This window comes from Nyctibius grandis, chromosome 4, assembly GCF_013368605.1.
Source record: "Nyctibius grandis isolate bNycGra1 chromosome 4, bNycGra1.pri, whole genome shotgun sequence".
In the NCBI taxonomy this organism is placed as follows: Eukaryota; Metazoa; Chordata; class Aves; order Nyctibiiformes; family Nyctibiidae; genus Nyctibius; species Nyctibius grandis.
Genome location: NC_090661.1, coordinates 9,074,504 through 9,095,590, shown reverse-complemented (window position 1 = coordinate 9,095,590; position 21,087 = coordinate 9,074,504). Strand labels below are relative to the sequence as shown.

The 21,087-nt window shown below is 38.4% G+C and overlaps 1 protein-coding gene across 1 annotated transcript in view; it reads right to left on the bottom strand.

Annotated features, from left to right (window-relative positions):
• The window catches only part of KIAA1549L (KIAA1549 like), a 134,519-nt gene that overhangs the window by 8,987 nt on the left and 104,445 nt on the right, over nt 1–21,087 (bottom strand). The window contains exons 17-21 of the mRNA XM_068399893.1: nt 19,790–19,968; nt 17,949–18,166; nt 12,516–12,645; nt 6,792–7,139; nt 276–373 (exon numbers count right to left, since the gene is read on the bottom strand). Coding sequence (XP_068255994.1) covers nt 276–373; nt 6,792–7,139; nt 12,516–12,645; nt 17,949–18,166; nt 19,790–19,968 — 973 coding nt within the window. The remainder of the gene's footprint in view (nt 1–275; nt 374–6,791; nt 7,140–12,515; nt 12,646–17,948; nt 18,167–19,789; nt 19,969–21,087) is intronic.

Below are 21,087 nucleotides of genomic sequence, written 5' to 3'. Positions count from 1 at the left end.
TATGCAAGTTGAGGCAAAGAATATTTTAAACGAAATCATAGCCTGGATTTCCTGATTTTATTGAAACTGATTAGCTAGGAGAAGAGAAAATTCATTGTTATTCCTTTCCTCTTCATGTTAAAATGAAACAAAACCAACATGTTTCTAATTTCATGAACGTGTCTTTATAAGTGCCTTGTAAGTGGTTTGTGAGTGCCACTTCAAGGTTTGCCCCAGTTCTTATTACAACGGCAGTTTTTAGAGATCATACCTAAAATAAAACAACAGATAAATACCTCCTGAGAGACGCAACAGCCACAGGACCTGTTCTGGGAGGGACAGGAGGAGGAGGAGAACCCATTACCATCTCAGGAAGCTGAGAAAATCTGTACGCCTGTAAGGGAGAAGAAGAAATCTTTTCTGAAACACCAATAGATCAATAGATCTTAGTCAAATTAAAACCCAAAAGAACGTCAGAAATTAAATACCTGCTTCGAGTGCTGGCCAACAGGAAGTTAACTTTTTGTGGCATCAACGGTAATTGCATTTTATTTGATAATTTACAATGCTTGAGTGATTTTAGGATGTGGAATAAAACATGAACAAATTAGTTCAGAGCCAAGATGAAGTCTAATTAACATAAAACAGTAAACACTGTCTCTGTGACATTTGTGACTCAACAGCTGCTTTGGACCCACAGGAAAAAGATCTCAGTATTTTCACTTCCTCCAGAAACAAAGTATTTTTAAGATTCAGAATGCATGCTCAGAGCAACAGCTAGTGCAGTGAAGCTGCCTGTGAGCAATGCATATTTCAACCTCCTCCTTTCAGCCTTGAAGAGATGAAAAGAAAATTCTTCACAAAAACCCCAAGCTCTGTAACTTTCTAAAGCAATAACGAAGGTCTCAGTTCTGAAAAAGTAGAGTAATTCAGAGGAACGCAGGACCAGCCCACTAAGTCACAAAATTAAGCATCTTGCCTGTAGCAATTCTGAATTTCATCACTAATACATGTGAACGACAAGTAATTGTGTGCATGAAACCCTTGGCATCCAAGAAGTGATGTGTACAACAATTTCTCTTCTAAATTCTTTGTATTACTATAGATTGAAAGTAATAATTATGCTAAATATGCTTAAATACAGAGGGATGATATCTCTCTAACTTCCTCAACACATTATGGTTTTGTTTTGGTTTGGGTTTTTTGTTGTGTTTTTTTTTTTTTAATTATGCTTTTATTGACAATGCTTCAGAGCAATGAGGATTAAAGATAAGATCGGAGCAATACCAAATAACAAATTATGGGTAGGCTATCCAGTATCAAGACATAGGCATTTTGACAAAAAATAGAGTTCAAAGTCCAATGGGGAGACTTTGGCCCTCTGAAGGAAAGGTATCTGGTTTAGCCAGAGAAGCTCCCTCCACAAACAGCAGAAAAAGCTACAAACACGTTACCATGGGATGAGTCACTCTCCATCTCCTGCCTGTAGAAAGAGCCTACAGGATTTACACGATTAGCTCAGACTTAACACCTACATTTAGGTTTGAATTTGGCAATATAAATCCCACACTAAATATCAAAAACCACTATCTTTCAGTAATCATCTTTAAAAATTACACATTTAGACAGTGTTCCAATACCTTCTTTCCCAAATAGCTGCAAAACTGGGTTAATACAGAGGAAGGGTAACTGATCAAATACTGACTTTTGATGTCAGTGTCTCTAAGGGAAAAGCAATACAGACCAAGCATCTTTCTCCCGCCTCTCACTGACACCCCTTTTAAAGCAGGGTAGAGTCCCTCAAAGGCATGCCTATGAAAATCATTTTTCCTTTCATGCCACCTACAAAGTCTCCTAATATTTACTTTCACCATGCTACAATGATATTTAAAGTATTTCTACATTTAGGTGGAAAAAAATCCAAAAAGGCGATGGTACATTTCCTAGCCAGGAGTTGGAAATACTGATTTTTAATGAAAGAACTGTGTAGAAAAAACAAATGCTATTGGCATCAAAGAAAACCTCAGATTTCTCCTAATAGCGCTGGACTTGTAATGGTCTGCAGTGCCTCTTCTGCATCTGAAAAGCTGCAGTGCTCTCACAGGCTGAACCAAATGCTTCCCTCTGGCTCCACAAGCCTTTCATCCCACATCTTGCTCTCAGCATACATTTGTACCAGGCATCCCACATCTTGCTCTCAGCATACATTTGTACCAAGTACAAAATTCTTTTTTCTCCCCCCTATTTTAAAGGAACAGCACATGAGCTAATGTTTCAGAGTGGTGAGTGACTCCAGATACTGGTTGAATATAACAGGGCAGACAGAGACACGGAGGTAGATTTGGGGTTTCTCTCATGTGTTAGTGGATATGATTTGGAATATGGACATCCAAGGAGGCATTTTAAGGGATCACAAAGAACAGTTCATAAATATGCTGCAACTTGCACTGAAAATTTCTGGGGAAAAAAGTAAGATAGAAAATCAAAGCACTTATTTTGCTGCTTACATAGGAGATGAACAATTTTGAGTGAGTGGCAATTTTTTGCTAATGGTTGGGCAGAGGGAATCCTGTTAAGGTGAAAAATCCTGTTAGATGATCTGCTACACCATGCTGAGGAACAGTCTGTCCTGGGGGACAGCAGTCAGTCGTTTGTGCTGAGCTTCCACTGACACCAAAATGGTTACGAGAGGGAACTCCAATAAAAGTTGTACAATTTTCCAATGGGTTGGGGCATTAGTGTTTTCCTGCATGCAACACACAAATGGAAAAAAATGTTCAGAGGCTAAACTACACCAAAGTTTTACTACAGAGGCCTGTCTATTATAGATTTAGACAAGCCCTTAGGTTTTAGGCTAACTGGCGTGATTGTAGAAATAAAATGACTTCACTGAAATCCATACACTGTTGTAAAACCAATGGGGAAAAAAAAACCCACAACAGCTGATTTCACAGAAAATTTGAGGCTATTTGAGAAAGATGAGGACTTGTATAATACAAAGGCTACAACAATCACTGGCAGAAGTAATCAAATGTGAGATTCAGGACAGGATGCACAGGTAGGACTGCAGACCCCACACCACCCTTTCAGGAAGAAATGCCAGTGAAGGAGTCTGTTGTGGCTAAAACACTGACAATTTAAAAAGCAAACCAGTGAAGAATTGTAAAAAGTAATAAGTGCAGTTTATAGCAGAGAAACTTCAGCCTTTGTGCCAAGGTGACATACAACACAACCCTCTGGAAGATGAAGTCCAGCCACCAGCAGACATCTGCACCAGTGTCTTCTACAACCCACAAAAGTCTAAGGTACTGCCTGTCACGATGCAGAAAAGTTAAATCAGCATGCAATAACTAAAGTCTAAAGGAGAAACTTTGCAGTTAGCTTTAAGGCTACATTTCCCTGGTTGCTGTATTAGAATATTTTTACCACTTCCAACTTACAGATGTATTTGTCTTGGGTGAAATTATTCAATGTTGCCTTCTAATTACAGAAATATCCATCGCCTTACATCTCATCATAGGAATTAAAAGGGCAGTGTCTTTGTTTACTTATTGAATGATTTAACTAATTTGATTATTAAATTGCAATCCAGGAATAACGCAAACTTACTGATTTCGGTTGGATTTGGTTTTGCTTTGCTAGTTGTCCTGTTTTATATTTAGTTTAGTAACTGTTATTGAAAGTAGCTGAACTTTAGTAAAATACTCTCAGTTTACCTCTGTGAAATGAAGAGAAGCTCTGAGGAGTGGGATATATTACCAGTCGCTGAGCCTGCAAATCTGTCCATCAGTGGCTGTTGTATAGTGCTAGGTCTCGCCTTGGGACCCAGAGTTCTGTTACTCTCACTCCTCTTTCCAGAGCACTGAAGAGGAGAGATGGGAACTGGTCCAGCTTTGTAATAAAGAGTTGTTTTTTCCCTGGCTGTAGCTCTCTGCTCAACTCAGCTGAGCAAATTTCCAAAGCAATAATGTGAGCTGCCGAGGCACAATGCTGGTGGTCGGGCTTGTGTTATACACTCGACACTATAACTCCATCCTCCAGCCGTAGTATACCAGCTAGATGCCAAGGACACAACCGAGTGTTGCTCATCCTGGTTTTGGAGGCTCCAGAACAACACTAAGAGTTTGCATTTTACTAGTTTTTCCCTGCCAGGAGAAGACACGAGCACCATATGAAGGAATCCTGTTATGACAGGTCGCCCATGGGCAATTTGGCAAACAGGTATTCCTTCACAAGAGCTACAGATAATTTAGGTATTCATGTTAGCACATAAAAAAAACACAGAAGGCCTCAAAAGGGAAAAGAAAAAGGAAAAGGAAAAAGAAGATGCATGCACACTCTGGAGAGATACACAACTGTTTGATGGTGAGACTAGCCAAGAAGTTGACTGCAAAAAATCAAAGATCCATAAATTGGAGGAGAACCAAAGAAATGTAGATCTGAAGAGTGGTTCTGGTCCCCTGAAACCGTATGGCACAAATACTTAGGAACAGAGGCAAAAACTGAGATGGGGATTTGCATGCAGATTTTTGCTGGTTTCCCTCAATCCATTTACTATTTATGCTTTATAAAGGTAGAGCATGTCTGTGCTAGAAATCTTATGCAGCACTTGTATCACCTATGAAATGCCTTTGCATTAGGTTTCATAAAACCTAAAGGTACATTCAAGTTACTGGAAAGTTTGTGGAATCTTGTAAAAAGTTTAGAATCTAATGTAACTGGACTTCAAAGAGTCACATCTCAGAAGAGAGTGATGGGCTGAAGATCTTTATACTTGTATTGCATCTAGAGACCCAACAGTAAAGCCAATGTCTGCATTTGTTCCATCTAAGCGGCAAAATGCTCTTGAATACAGATTTTTAATTATAATAGCATTGTTAATGTTGACTTCAGTTGCCACCAATAACCGAATTTTAAGGGCAAAAATAAATAATTCTTGCTTTGCAAAGGTAACATCCTCTCTCGTATAACAAACATCCCAGTGCTCAGGTACCTCTCATCCTGGAGAGGATGCTGGAGGCTGCTCACTCACCCCTCAGCTCACTGAGCCTGGACACCTTCTCTACGTCAGCCAACCCACTCCCAAGTGCTCCCCTTCGCAGCATCTCCCCCAGAGCTGCTGAACAGGGGTATCCCAGGCAGGCAAACAGGTGCTGAGATGCTGAGAGCAGTAATTCTACCCACAAGTCACTTTCCACACACATCTCAGTTGGATACTTTTCAATTCCAATCCTCCATTCTCATTTCAGAACAAACCAGTAAATGGCTTAGGTAAAGTACCGCTCGTATTCATGAAACTGATGCACAGAAAACTATGAATTAACAGCCCTTATCCAAACTCCAGTAGCCTACGACTATCCTCATCTGTGGCGACCAGTTATCTTCAGGGAACTTTTTAACACTATCTTCAAAAGTCCACAAAGATAAGCAAATGCTTAAAGGTCCTAAACATGCAGATGATTTAGACAAGTAATGAGTCTTGGAAAGAAAACAGTGAAGCATTCATCAAAAAAGTATGGCTATTACATTTTTTAAAACCTGTCTCCACATAATATTTTCAATTTCATTTTAGAAAGACTCTCTGAAGTGTCAAAGCAATTTGACTACCCATTAGCTCTCTCTTAATCTTATAATCGAATTCTAACCATAAAATATGATTATATGCTGTATGAAGTTCATCAGACCAGTTTCAAAGAGCGAGAAATAACATTTAGTGTGATGTAAATAGCACCAGTCCAAACCTTTGCAGGCAGTGCCATTGGCTTTCAAATATGTTCAGAATAGTTCAGAAGCAGCATCCCTTAATGTATTTTTTTATTGTCATGGAAGGAAGTCACAGCAATAATTATTTTGAACTGAGGACATTTTTCTGCATTATCCGCTTATTCTAGACAGAGTAAGGGACTCAATTTGAAATGCATTCTTTCAAAAAAATACCCATTTCCGACCAAAAAGAAGACTTAAAATGAACAACTTTTCACACCCATATTGATAGGTGGGCTATTTCTCATCTGAGGGCAATCATCTGCAGTTTAGATTTGTACCTGACGTGTAAGAGGGAAAATATTTTGTTGAGATTCACAATACCATATGTGGGAATTTTGGGTAGTTTCACATGTCAAGGATGTCCACAGTACTACTGCAACTGCTGTCTTGATACCTACAAAATTCAATTAACAATTTCCACCTATAGATTTAAGTTCTTAATTCATTTATTACTTCTGCGAGGTCAGGACACATAGGCTGCAATTTGAGGCTAAAAAATGAGGGATAAAGAGTGACTTACGTAAGGTCAACCAAGAAAGCTGTGGAATTAAACCACGTCTGGAGTCCCAAGTCAATAGCTATAACTGCAGGATTGTCAATAACAGCCCACATTTCAGGTCACTGATTTAATAATCACTTGGTTCACTCTCTTGTAATGATAGTCTTCAGTGAGGGACCTCATGCAGCTACATACATAGCTGTTTTACAAAACCAGATTGCATCCTAATGTGCATTCAGTGAATAGGAGACATGCAAACAAGTTCTTGATCTGTTGAACAGCCTGAAGCTTAGTGCAGCCCATTCTTTCAAGCGCAATTTAGACAAGACAACCTCACTGCTAAAATAGATACTGAGTCGTCTTGCAAGAGATGGGTATGGGTAAGTATACATATACACATACACCCCACTACCCATACTTATTTACTGTAAGCATGGCTTTACATCTGGTTTTAAGCATGTAAACAGGGCTACTTCTTTAAAAAATGTGTCTCAGAGTAGAAATATCTTTATGATATTACAGTATACTAAAGAGAAGTTTCACTTACTGGTCTTGGTAAACTGTACTGATACATTTCTGGTCTGTATGTGGGTACCCACTGTACCCCTCCTCTAGGTCGGGTCATGGTACCAGGAGCACTGGTCACAACCTCCGAGTAGGGCAAGTGCGGCGCTGAGCTGTACGCCTCCTGCCTGCTCTGTCCCCCGTGGCCCGCAGAGGCCAGGCTGAAAGCCTCTTCCAAGAGCATATGCATCTGCTGTCGAACCTCATCAATGGAGGGCTGAGAACTTAAAGTCGAGGTCTCCGAGTGGCCTTTGGCCTGACGGGACCTGGCGTAACTCCGAGGCTCATTGACACGGTCAACATTTGTTTCTTCTATAATTTCAGGCTCAGTCTGTTGGATGGAATAAAAGCACGTATACATAAAAAGCTTTACAAGACAGTATTTGTGCTGCTTCACACAAAACATTCTCAAACACAGATGTTACATATACAAAGTCAGGAATTGTGACAATATAGACGCATGACAAATATTGGAAAGGAGTGATATGATGCAGACGAGTATAATAGCTTTTTATATCCTACATTGTTTATGGCAAAAACTAGCAGGGACATTCTGTAGCAGATTAAATTCTCAATGATTCACTTAAAACCAATTAGAATTAATGTTTAAATTCTTTTCTTAGTTGTTAGTATCAATGGGAGTACAATCGTGCCAGGAGGAGTATGGCTCCCTAAATAGTACCATCACTATGAAGGATCCCTTACAAGGGACCACTTGTTACAGCTACAGGGACTGAAATTCTTTTGTCCATTCTCACATGTTAAGATTTCAGAAGAATTAAAGTTTAGGAGTTTTCCTGAACTTTCTAACCCAGTGAGGGCCACTAACAATGATGCCACAAACTAGGTCCTGTCCTTTGCAGAAAATATCCCGACCCGGACGGGTCATCTTACCTAACCACCGAACAGTAGTTACACAGAAATTTATCCAAAACTAGTGCAGGAACAGTGAGTGAAGCATGTACTCTAACGAGAAGATAACACTCGAGCAGCTTAACTTGAAGAGTTACTTCTAGGGTAATGCCTTCTGTATAGATAAGTACAAACAGAAATCACCCCCCCGATTTTTTTGCCTGTAACTCCAAGAAAGAAAAAAAATCATATTGTAAGAACTTGACAACGAAATACCTAACTTCATCTGTCTTCTCTAAGATTAGTTTTACAGCTTATAGTTTTAAAAAATACATTTCAAACAGGCAACCTGAAAAAGCAACCGATTCCTTATAATTCTTTAACTATAAGTAAAATGCATTTAAGATGCTAGGATAACTGCAATGAATAATCGGATATGTACCTTCTCCTATATATAGCATACAGTTAGAATTGTGTTAGCATTTAAAATAGCCACAAAGAAAAGAATACAACAGGATGTTCTTATTAAAAATTCCAGCACCGTCCTGATAATTTATTTGAGTGCTCTGTAGCTCCCAGTGTGACATACTTTTTTTCCCATGCAAAAGTGTTTTTCTAGATAAGCAACTGTGTCCCCAACCTTTTGCAAGTTATATATGGTCATATGTACTACAGGACAATCATAGTACATATTTCTTCATCTGCAGAGGAAAATATCAAACTGACTTTCTTGTTCTGTTACCAGCCATTCAGAGGAGAATGACTGATGCATGGTTAGCCTAAAAACTGACAACAAATTTAAACAAAATAATTTTTTTCTCTCTTAGCTGTTATAAATATAGCTATATTTTGCACTTAATGAAAACAGCAATAAAAAAGAAAAATTAAGACAATAATTAGTCATTTGCATATTAGAATTTAACCATAGTTTATATGGTTATAGTTATACAGTATATTATCCAAATTAAAACCCACAAACCCAATTTCAGGCTTCCTAAGCGGTATACATATCAGATTGGGGGAGGAACAATGTAACGGCACAAAGTTATCTTGAAGATTTCCTACAAAGTTTTTTAGTTTAACTAAATAGTTTCCCTTCATTTTCTTCCTGCATTTTGATTCCACCGTTATCTGTGTTGTTACAGGGTAGGGTAAATAAAAATGAGGTAAATTTTAGAAGCCTGACTATAAAATGCAATGGTAGTTTGTATGTATAAATGCAGCCAAACAGCCTCTGAAATCATACTGTCCCAACTGGATGATTAATAACCATGGTTCTAGTATTTCCCCATGACTGTAAAAATGTCAGTGAATGGAATCTCACAAGAGATCTATTAGTACCAATGCTGAAATAAATCAAGTTCTGTACTACAACCTCTTGGTGAAGCCATTAGACCTCTACAGAGTGTCTAAAATGTATCATATGAATAAAGGATGCATATTAGCAGGCAACACTAAGTCAGCTTTGATTTATCAATATGAAAGTTGGCACAAAGGTTTTGGAGGAGACTGGTGAGCATTACTTTTCCTCAAGTTTTAAATTCATCCTATATCATTTTCTGATGTACGTCATTCGCTTTCATATCAATTGAAGCACATAAGTATCATAAATAGATGCCATTATACATTAAGATTACCATTATAAAAATCCAGGTATTGTTCATACACAGTTACTATATAATACAAGGAAATGGAATTACATGAAGAAGGAAAAGAAAATCCTGTACTGAGAGACAGTGTTTACACACTTCTGGCATAACTCTGCTGCTGCAACTATATAAGTAAAATTCTTCATGTGAACACTAATCCATAAGCTTTTTGAGGAGCTGAATTAATTCAACTATATCAATAAAATTATACCAGTAAATTCTTTTGTATATTGATCTCTTAGATATGTATAATAAGGTCATTTGTTTTACACCAAAAACAGCCTAAATATTTTCTGCCCTAGTATAAAGCTCATTAGCAGTCTAGAGGTTCCAGACTCCTCCATTATAGCATTTGCTCTACTCACAATTGTCTGTGAACATGTTGGACATAATAAACATGTTAATGAAGTCTCCTTAATCTACTTATGAGGTGAAAGTGATGATACTAAACCCTGTTGGGATTATTTAAAATTGAAAGTTCAATAATAATCCATTTATAAAAGATGCTGTAAAGGCAAATAATATACTCAGAACATCAAACAGTAGAATGTACACTCCAAAAGCTACATATTCTATATGGACAGGTATGTAACTATTCACCTCATATCCTGACTAGTTTTTAGCTCTGAGGAACAGAACCATAATTCAGAGAAATATCACCCAAAAAAATCATTATAGGGAATTAAATATTTTTAGAAAACCACAATTGAAATATAAGGAAGGGGAACCACATTAAAAAAGAAAAATCAATAGTATGGAATGGCAGATTTCTGAGCTCTTACTTCCCTCTCCTATTTAAAGGACAAGGCAAAGTCAGGGCAGATCATAAACTCTCAATATTTGGTTGTGCATATGAGTTCTTAAGGAGTTCTTAAGGAGTTTTCTTCAAGAATCTGGGAAATCTTAGACTCTTTGTTTAAAAAAAAAAAAAAACAAACCCACAAACCTACCATTTATCATGGTTGAGAAGACAAACCTCAACACATAACCTGGGCATTACTGGTAACAGCTCTCATGACTTGAACATAATATGGGCTATTTAATTAATGAATTTTATCATCTGCTTATAAAAGACAAATTTCACCATCTGTCGGTAGAACTTGCTGCTAAATAACATACTGGAAGGAAAATGTTAGCAGGAGTCCAAGAAGGCTGGAACCTTTAGAACGAGAAAGTTGATATAAAAAAATGGTACATGTTACTAGATAAAAAAGAAGGGACACAAGGTTCAGCATACAAACCAGCCCTTTTTCGGAGCCCTTTTTCACCCATTTTCACAGGTCAGATTTACAGGGGTGTTTAGTTGTACCACTGGTGAGATCCATATGAATTCCCTGCATAAATATAGATATAAGTGCACGCCCATGGGTATCCTGGGAGACCAAGGCTGTCAGACGCTCAGCACAGCTCTGAGGAGCCTTGAACAGGAGCGAGGGAAACCAGCCCACGCTGCAAGCTGAGGCTTAGGAACTAGATTTCAATATCTGTCCCATTTTCCCCTGGCATTTTCCTGCTTTCAGACAGGAAATACGTTCAGAGTTAGAAGAGGTGCACTGCACTGAATCTGCAGCACATTGGGCAAAAGGAATTTTACGTAACTTATCAGTAAAAAAAGACCGTGGCACAGACAGCTCGCCCAATTGCAACCTTAAAAGAAAGGTAAAAGCAAACACATGTAATGTGCACAGATCTCGGAGCTGTAATTACTTTTAGGACATTTCAGAATCTGCATAAGCTCATTAAACTACTTTCAAGGTTTTTAACAATTTTTCTTTAAATTATATTTTATATACAGTATACACAATGCATTAAAATATATTTTCAAAATCTTCTGCTAACTACTTATGGCATATTAATTTTGAACTAATAGCAGGAGGCCATGCCTCCTTCATTTCAGAAGATACCACCTATGAAAAATTACCTTTTATTAGCATATCAAAAAAAAAAATCTCTTGCTTTCTTGAAATATATGTTTTTCAGGATACTGAGGGAAGGCTGGCTTGACAATGTTTTTATTATCTAAGAAAGCTCCAATAATAAAAGAAACATTTAAGTGGGGTAAAAAAAAAAAAAAGTATTTTTTTGCAAAACATAAACCCTATTTTAAAAGGTTACACCGTTCTTTTTCCAGGCTAGAGTGGTGTATTCTAATAGAAATACTATAGAAAGCAGTGAACCAGTTATTCCACTTACATGGCACAACATGACTCATGCGATCTGATGGGAAAGTGTCCAAATGCAGGAAATTTTTTAAGAAATCTGACACCTACAGCATGCCCCAAAGAATTCTGAAAAAGACTTAAACCTCCCTGAACACATCCCTTGACCTTGGTACATTCCTTCACCTCGCTAAAAACACACCGCTGGCAGCTGAGAGAGTTGACAATTAAGCCCCGCACAAAATGCTTGTCATCTACAGAGCTTAGAGGATGAATAACCACCAGATGAACTTCCTTATTTTCCAGAATGGTTTAGACCTTTTCCAGGGACTGATCTTCAGGGATGGCTGAGCTACAGCATTTTGTACGCATGGCGAAAGATTGAAAAATTCTACATTACCCCAGTGTGGGGACTATTTTTATCCTCATTCTAGCTGCATGCAGTGTCAGCTTGCACCCAGTGTATGTTCAAGACAACTCATCTGCCTTGTGTTGGCCATGTGAGTTCCTTGGACCGTAAGCCAGCATCCCCTCTGGCTAGTTTTGACATTTACCTATTCAAAACTCTCCCGGTTCTGATGTAGTAAGAGGACAGTATCTGTTCCTAGGGGATTTCCACAAAACAGTGACATCTGGACTTAAGTGAAATTCCCAGAAGCTGGTTGTCCATTCTTCTGAATCAAGAGAGCAGCATCAGGGGTACAGAATAGAGGATTTTAATTGCAATGAAAATAAGCTCAGTATCATTTAAGTGGCTGCATACTTAGAAGTAGTATCTAAATTCAGAATGTAATATTTTGGCAAATAATGAGTTTCAGGGCAAATGTTTTGTTTGCATATCAGACTGCAAAATGATGTACAGCTATAAAGGACATGAAAGAGCCTGTGCTCTGAGTATCCTGAGCCTTTTTCAGGATGCTCAGTGCACCTAATGTACTGTAACATTAAATACCCAGTGGCACTCTGGCTTATCAATAGTTTCCTGGTTTTAGGAGTAATTTAAGACTTTGCTAAGCAAATTTCACTGTGTATATCTGGTAAACTTACGTCATATCCGCTGTTACGGATTCCACGTCTAGGTCTTTCTCGAGTCACTAGAAGATCCATCTCAGTTTCTCCTGGGCTAGGACTGTTCAAAGACTGCCTGCTTCTATATACTGAGCTCTTCATTGGTTGCCTAGAAAACATGGAACAAGAAAACAGTAAAACAAAAAGAAAAAAAAAATGACAGGCATCAGTTTTCAATACTTACCTTTATTCTAAAATGATGAGGTTCATAAAAACGCCACTTTATTGTAGCATATTCTTTCTCTGTATATGGAAGCGCTAGAAATCAGTAACGTTATTAAGAGATCATTAATTTTTTTTACTGTTAAAGAAAATAAAGCTACATAAAAGACATGGACATCCTATCTGGGAGCTTATCAGATGAATTATGTCCCAAGAAGATATCAGAACCCTTTTAACTTCAGTTGATATGATTAAAATTAATAAAAATTAAATAGGTGCTATTATCAAAACATAACAGGACCTCCCACACACTCAGATGGGGAGCGGAGATTGTGGTTGCTGATCCTGAGCAACGAGAGAGAAGCAGAATAATGCTCCACTGAAACAAACGCCCAGCAAAGTGAACGGGAAGAGAGACAGGAGTGGGAGGGAACTGCTTGCAAGATGCTGTTTTTAAACAGCCAGTTTGGTAACCGGCCACAACTTTAGCAGAGAGCTCTGCTCCCTGGGGTTAAACCCTTCCAGCACAGCTCTGAGCAGCGCTGGGGCAAAGGCATCCCTAAGCACTGAGCTTTCATCACTGTGTGCTCAGCAGCAAGGGGAAGCAAACATACTAGAAAGACAGCATGTAACACAGTACCCAAAATAGTCCGTAATCTTTCCAATGGAACCATTTCTTTCCTTGTTATTGGTATTACAAAAACGAATCTAGCATTTCTCTGTACACTACAGAACGTATCTGTACATAAACTCCTCAGGAGTGGTTTTCAAATCGTGATACAGGAATTTCATGCTTCATCAAGCTGCATCTTTTAAAAAGACTACATCTAACCCAAAAAAGTTTAGGAGATGCTATTCTCAGCATATCTGGCCATTAGTTATTTTCTTGCATATCCCAGAGAAGTGATCTTCCCATTGGAGATCAATGACAGATCAAATAATGACATGCCAGTTTCATTTATTAACACAGTAATTACGCTGTTGTTAAAGCCTAATATGAAGTTATCTTTGCCTTATCATGCTGTTCTTCTGCTTTGTGCAACTGTTCCATGCAAAATAATAACAACACAGATTTTGAAGCGAGCTGCTTCTTCAGTGCCTGTGCTTAGGTCAGATGGACCATACCTGTCTGGATACATTGTCCCTTCCTCTGGCACGTGTAGCGATCAGTTCCCAACTAACCCTCACAGATTGACTAGAAACATACACTAATGCCTTATTGTCTTGGGTAGCTAGTACTACCCAAGTGGTAATGTTGTAGTAACATTGTGTGTCCACAACACTATTTTGCTCAGTTATTCCCGAGAAAGTAAAAACATCCTCAGTGTATCGCATTCATCCAAGTACGTTTTTACATTAGACGAGTTCAGAAATCACAAGCATTTTTTGCCCTTCAATCAAATCTTAGCACAAGATTGCTGCTGTGGTTGGGGGTTCAACACAGTGGTGGGATGATTTTGAGGCTCCAGCAAGGGAGGATTACAAAGGCAATAAACATCAGTCAGAGCACAACAGCCTTTCAGCCATGATTGATAAATTTGTGGGAATCAGAGAAGAGCTGAAAGTAGAAATTTGAAAGGAGGCTACTGAAGGGAGAAGACTTGGGTGACTTTTCTGTCATTCTCCTGTGCTTGCCAAGTAATCTGAGAGAAAATGCAATCTTGTGCTAAGATTTGATTGAAGGCCAAAAAAATGCTTGTATTAAAGTTAAGTGAGCCTGTTGCTGAGGGCTCTATTTGAGTTAATAAGTGGGGTAAAAATAAGGTCTCCAGAGTTTGAAGTGTTTGGGACTGATTACAAAGAGATCTAGTACAATGTCTGAGATATTGAAAAGCCTAAGACCATTTCTGCAAGTGACATAAGAGGAAACCATGTTAAGTAGACTTCATTGTTTAACCTCTCAAGAGCCGTCAATGAAATGAAAAGACAACACAGTCCAAATTAATTCACTGATAAGAAGAAATAGTTCTTCAGATATTACAGAGTTGGTTAACAGAACTTCTTCCCTTGACAGATTAGAGCAGCAGAAACTGGTTTGCAGAAATCCAGACAGACAGACATTTACATGATCAGACAGGATAAAAGGTAGGACAAAAAAAAAATACCAGTTTCACACTTCTGATTAAGTACTCAAGCATGTACTTAATTTTAAGGCAACTTTCAGAAACTTCTGTATGACTTTTAATCATAAATCCCCATACACATGTTTGAAAGTCCCAAATGCCCTGCAAAGCAGAACACAAGCAGGGGTTTGGGAATATATTTCCCCTATAAATATAATATTGAATAAATTAAATTGCCTTATCTTGTTTCTTCCAAGACTATACTGTCAGTATTACCAGAAAACATGGGGAACTAGGGAAAATCTTTATGTTGCTATATTAAAGGTCTCTAAAATTTCATACATGTTTTACAATAGGTCCATAAATACTTAGTTGATGCAGTTGTGATATATTTTTAAGGGATTCAAATATACAGCTCTCGAATACATACAGATTCTTGACCTGATTACAAACTATTAAAGAAAAACCCAGAATAGTGCATATCATCAGTAGATTCTTAAAAATTGCCTTGAGATTGCCAATTAGCTCATTTAAGAAAGTTTTACTAATGAGAAAGGAGGTATGAACACTAACAACTGGCATTCAAATGGGTTAGCAAGTGCCTTCTGGGAACACAACTGGAACATTTAAAACATGAATTTCATAGTACAGAAGACTCAAATGCACTAAAAGCACAAAACTGTTTGTTCTTGAACAAATCAAGTTATTTAGTGGTGATGTTTTGTAAATCACTTTTAAATACAATTTAAAACAAATCCAAAATGCAAAGGTAATCTTGAGTAACAATCAACTGCATCTTTTTTTTTTTCTCATACGTTTTGGAAATGCTGTAATAATGTGATTTAAGTTGGTGGAATATACACAAAACAGTAAAGAGTGGAATAGATCTTTTCCCTAGAAACTTTGAAATCTTTGACTTACTCCTAAGTGATATTATTTTTTAAAAAAAAAAAAATCAATTTTTCAGTTTTCAATTGCTGTAAATACGATACAATGATACAAAGCAGAAAAAGTTAGAAATCAAATCTTTTCAATTTTATGCTAACCTAGATTGCTTTAAAAGCAATTTCATTTCATTACAGAAATACAATTCTATTGATTCATTTATCAATAACCGAACCACACATTACCTTGTAGTATTATTCAAGATTTTCCTCTACTAGTATGCCATTTTAGCCATCTTATATTTAAAGAAAAAAAGACAGTAATGCTGTCATGTGTGTTGCAGCATATCAAGTTCAGTTCCAGGTCTTAGTATGGAAGTTTTAGCATAGACTTTGGAATTGGTTTGTTTGCAAACATCTGCAACATCTGTGAAGTTCTCTAAATGCTTTGTGTCTTTACAGAAAGTGCATCAGAAATGGGTCTTCTCTCTCCCTACATAGGGATAGAGACTATACATTTAACAAGGAAATCTGACAGTCAGCCTTTTATGGTTCAGCTACACAAGGAAATAATTTATATCATGTCAGTGATCATTATCTCAAATAGACTCTGACAGGTTTACGCAACGCGTTAGAAAACACGGAAGAAAAAAATGTATTCTGGGACTTTTCAGCACATTGGCACATGAACAAACAAACATCAGTATATTTAACAAAAAGCAGATGGCTAGCATTAAAGCTTCATGTGTAATGTTTCAAACGTTTCCTACATGGCATGTGACACATAATAAATATCCAAAGTAATGCCTCAGTCCTTCACTATAGGTACAGCACACAGTCACGTCAATGTTTCTACTGTTCCATTCATATCTTCTGGACAGACTGCACAGACAGAGCGAGACTCCTGTGTACTGAGGGTTCAGTATCTTACCTTTTCTGTGCACTTAGAGCAATTTATTCCTCCCTCACTGGAAAACCACACAAGGAAATGATGTCCCAGACCCTCCAGCAAGGACGTAATATACAGTTAAGTCAGCATCTTTTTTTCTCTGTTGACCAGTGCAACCCTGGGAAACAGCCCATCAAGGGCCGTATTCCTCAGTCATTTAACTCTGGACCTATAGAAGTTCATCTGATAACAGCTTTTGCCCATATTCTGAGCCAACACTGCTTTTATGAGAGTCTTTTTCATCTCTGTGCCCCAAGGTTAAGTGATGAAGTTGCATAGTGTGCAAAGACTGTGTCACCACTGACACTTTTGATTGCAGTCATGATTTATGCTCATAAGAAAACTTTGGTCTGAACTTCCTAGGAGACGGGTTGCAAGATTGCACCTCCAGGCGTGAGACCATTTCCAGAGGTGCTGTACCTTCAGTATCCCTTTTTCTCTCATGGATCAACTGCTTCTGGTCCCTGATTACAGTAAGAACCGGAGCCCTCGTGAGAGCTGCAATGGCAAACACACTCTCTTATAATCCTTCACATCTCCTCCACCCCTAAGGAAGAGGAATCTGCATACTGTGCAGATTCTCCTCTTTTCAATGTATCAACTTGTGCTTCAGAGAGCACCAGCAACAGAGCAGGTCCACCCACCCACCCACAGCAGGCTCGGGCACAGTCAGCACGTACACTCCCTTCTCATTTCTAAAATGAGCAGATGAATACTACTGGTGTGCCATCATCAAGAGACAGTGAAGTGTTAATCAAACATCAGTATTGTTATACAATACACCAGCTTCACATCACAGATGAGCAAATTATGACTTTATCTGTTAAAGGCACAGGAAGATCGTCAATACCAGGTACACACACATCCTTACAGACACCATCCCTGCAGGACTTACGGAAATACACAGACAATGCACTGGTTGTGTTATCTTATGCCTACTGCAATAGTTATATTCAGATAAAAATAATGACAAAATAACAACACCACTGAACTTTAGAAAAGAATTAATTCAGATGCTAACTTCTTGGCTTAAGTCCACTCTCAGTATTGCCAAAAAAATTACTAACACTTTTTCTATTTACCTTACTTGAAAAACGAGTCACAAAAACTTGCAACAGTCCCTTCCCTGATTTTTATGTCTGTCCATTTCTTTCTTTTTAACCACATTGCAGTTTTACCAGATAACATACTTTCATAAATAATCATGGGTTATAGGAATTTTCTTCATGAAGTAGGGTGGAGCAGCTGACCATACAGCAAACAGCTGGCCATTAAGAACAGCCCCTTTGAGTCCCTACAACCCCTGGACATCGACTTCCCTCCCAGATGAAAAACTGCATATAAAAAATCTCACCTGTTCTTAGGCTCAGCAAATGGAGATGAGATGTCTGCATCTGGATCCAAAATGTGATCCAGTTCTTTCTGGTTTTTTTCATACATCCTTTTTCTCTCTGTCAGCCCCTTGTTGTTATCAACCTGTGGGAAATCATAGTACCCCTTCCTCTTGGCTTTCAAGCGCAGCTTGTTGCGGTAATGTTCGATATCGGACTTCTGCTTCAAAGCCTTATTCACCTAAAAGGCAAAAAGACATTTAAAGGCTGGTGCTGGGCTCGCTACTTCCAGACGGTATTGTCGGAGCGTGTTCGATGTGCTGCATGTGTCATTTTACATAGCGCTTTTTTGTACCACACCGTGCCATCTGTAAGCAGCAAGGAACTGCAAGTGAACAAAGTCGCTGCATTTTTGTGACTCGGCAGATGGTTAAATAATTTTTAGCCTAAGAACTATGTACCATCACAACAGTGACTCAGATAACACCCACTGAAGAAAAACACCGATGATGGTAGCCAATTGTTGTGACCCAGCGCCATGCTGGCTTTTGGGCACCACAGGAAGGACTCACTGATGAAAACTCTTCTAGGGCCCATAAGTATAGAGACATCACCCGTGACTACACAAAACCTTAAATAAGTCATCACTGATGGCTGGGGAAGAATTCTGGCGAAATGTCATCATACGTTCCTCTTATTTATATGCTTCCTTACAAATCTGTTACAGCCCCCTGTCAGAGACAGGATTCTTAAATAAACAGGGGTTTGGTCTGACCTGATACAGGTCAGGTCCCACGGATACTCCTAAGTATTGAGGAAATTTCCCTCCTGCTTCAAATTGTCAGTTACATGAAAATGAGCAATTTTTTTGGGCTTTATGCTTCCAGAGACAAATTCTACAGTCATCTCACAAACTTCAAGAAATGTATGTACAAGAGAGCACACAGCACTGGGAGTATCATCCTGTTGACTTACAGAAAACAGATGCTGAAATCTAAATAAGCTTTTCTCTGAGTTTGGAAACTACATGGCTCGTTAGTGCTTAAAATACAAGTATGAAATGGAACATGACAGACTGCTCTAATTCAGGCCCACATGGGAAGCCTGATGACACTGTCTTTTATGGTGTCTCTGGCAGCATCCTTCCCTGATGCTTTTAAACAGCATCAGGGAGATTCTGGCTGATCTTTAAATGACTGTTGCAGTGTGACTTTGCAAACAAGACACCTCTCTGGAGTGTCCCCATCATGTTTAACAACCACATAAAACCCTCAGTCATTTGTAAAATAAAATTAAATCTACATAAAACCCATGAATAATCATACAAATATTGAAGCCAAAGCATGGGTTTTGGCCAGCGCCTGGATCAGATGCTTGTGCCATCCCACTTTGTTCCCAGGAAAAAACTGCACCCTCCGTGCATAAGGTGGAGTGCAGACTGCTCAAAGCCATGGTCCTGTTGCATTCCTTCTTGCTTTGCATGAGATGTGTTGCTCAGTATAGAAAGATCAGCTTGGGACCCAGATGATCTATATACATTTCCAAGTTCAGCCACAGAATTAGTGTGGACAAAGATCTTATTCTGCTCTCTGACTTCCTTACCCATTTTCTTAAAACTAATGTGATAGGAGACGATATTGAGAAGGTAGGAATATAGAAAATTGCCTCTTCCAAGGTCACATGCATTGTAGGTGCATTATGAAAGAGCAGATGTCAAATCCTCAGAGCCCACAATGCTAATGGGACTTGATATAGCATCAGGGTGAAAAGCTCCTACCAGTCCTCAACTCTGACAGCCTTAAGATTGTTCCACCTGTGGATGCAGCCAAGGAAATAGCTGGAGACATTATCAGACAGCCCTTACCTCTCCATTAATGATGGCAGATTCCTGGTTCCTATCTGATGCAGCATGAACAGCAGGTAGTGCCACAGGTTTGATAGCTATCAGCTGTACCGATCCAGAAGAGGTGTCAAAGGGGTCAATGGCAGATTTGGCAATGTTATCAAAGAGAATGCCTCCTTCCTCTTCATCACTTAGGGGCACTAAAGCACATCAAACTCATTCAGCATAAAGACAAACATGTTTATTGCATATTCAAGGTGAAATTCAGCAAGCACATGCTTTAGATTAATGATGTGCTCAGTACACTCGAGGAGCAGATCTGGGAGACCTTTACAGTGGAAAAAAACCCATTAGAATACAGATAACATTATACATTCAAAGGATTATCTGGCACTCCCCCAAAGAAGGCTGATTTCCAATCTGTGCTAATAAGATGGGAAAAAAGGAGAAAAAGAATGACACAGAAAATTGTATGAAAATGACAATGAAAGTCAAAGTACATCTTTCCCAGGTTTCACATGGAAAAGATGTTATATGCGCATACACACACACACAAGTCTCCATGTGCCAAAGCATCACTAGTTACAGCTGATCTAACCCAAGAGTGCAGCTTTTTTTGTGTCTTATACTGTAAGAGCATGGGCATCCTCAACATTTGAAAAATAAACCTACTGATTTTAGCAAAAGTTATTAATGCTAAAACTGCCATCTGTTAAAATGAAAGCGTTACTGTTCTGTGTTAAAACATGCTTAAGAAACTGATGGTGTCCAAGTTTGTGTTACGTTTTTGCTTTGCAAAGCAGTACCTCAGGTGGCTGTAAAGTTAAACCATTAAAATTTCTTAAGAGACGGGAGAAGGGTTCTGAAAATCTTTAAAATTCAATGGCATGGCGAAGCATCTTTAGTTTTAGATTTCTATATAAATGGGTAACTCTTCCACATACAATTGGGCCCCTTCTCCAAATTTTGTTTATAAACCTGCATCACCTTGTTAGGTGGGGAATCTTAAACCTTCTATCCTCATTTTGGAATAAAAGAATGAGCATGAGCACAAATTCTACAACGAGATTCTTGCAAGCATTTTTGAATAATTATGCTATGAGAAGGAAGAATGTTTCCTCCATCTCCTAACTGACGCGAGCAGAGATCCTCTGCTAAAGAACAAAGTGGTCTGCTCTAAATTTATTTCCTCTGAAAATACACTGGTTTAATATTTAATCACTGCACAAATTACAATGGACTTGTATAAACTCAGCAGTTTAGACAGCCAATGATTTTGGTAAGAAAATATTTGACAGTCGTAACATAAAACATGAACC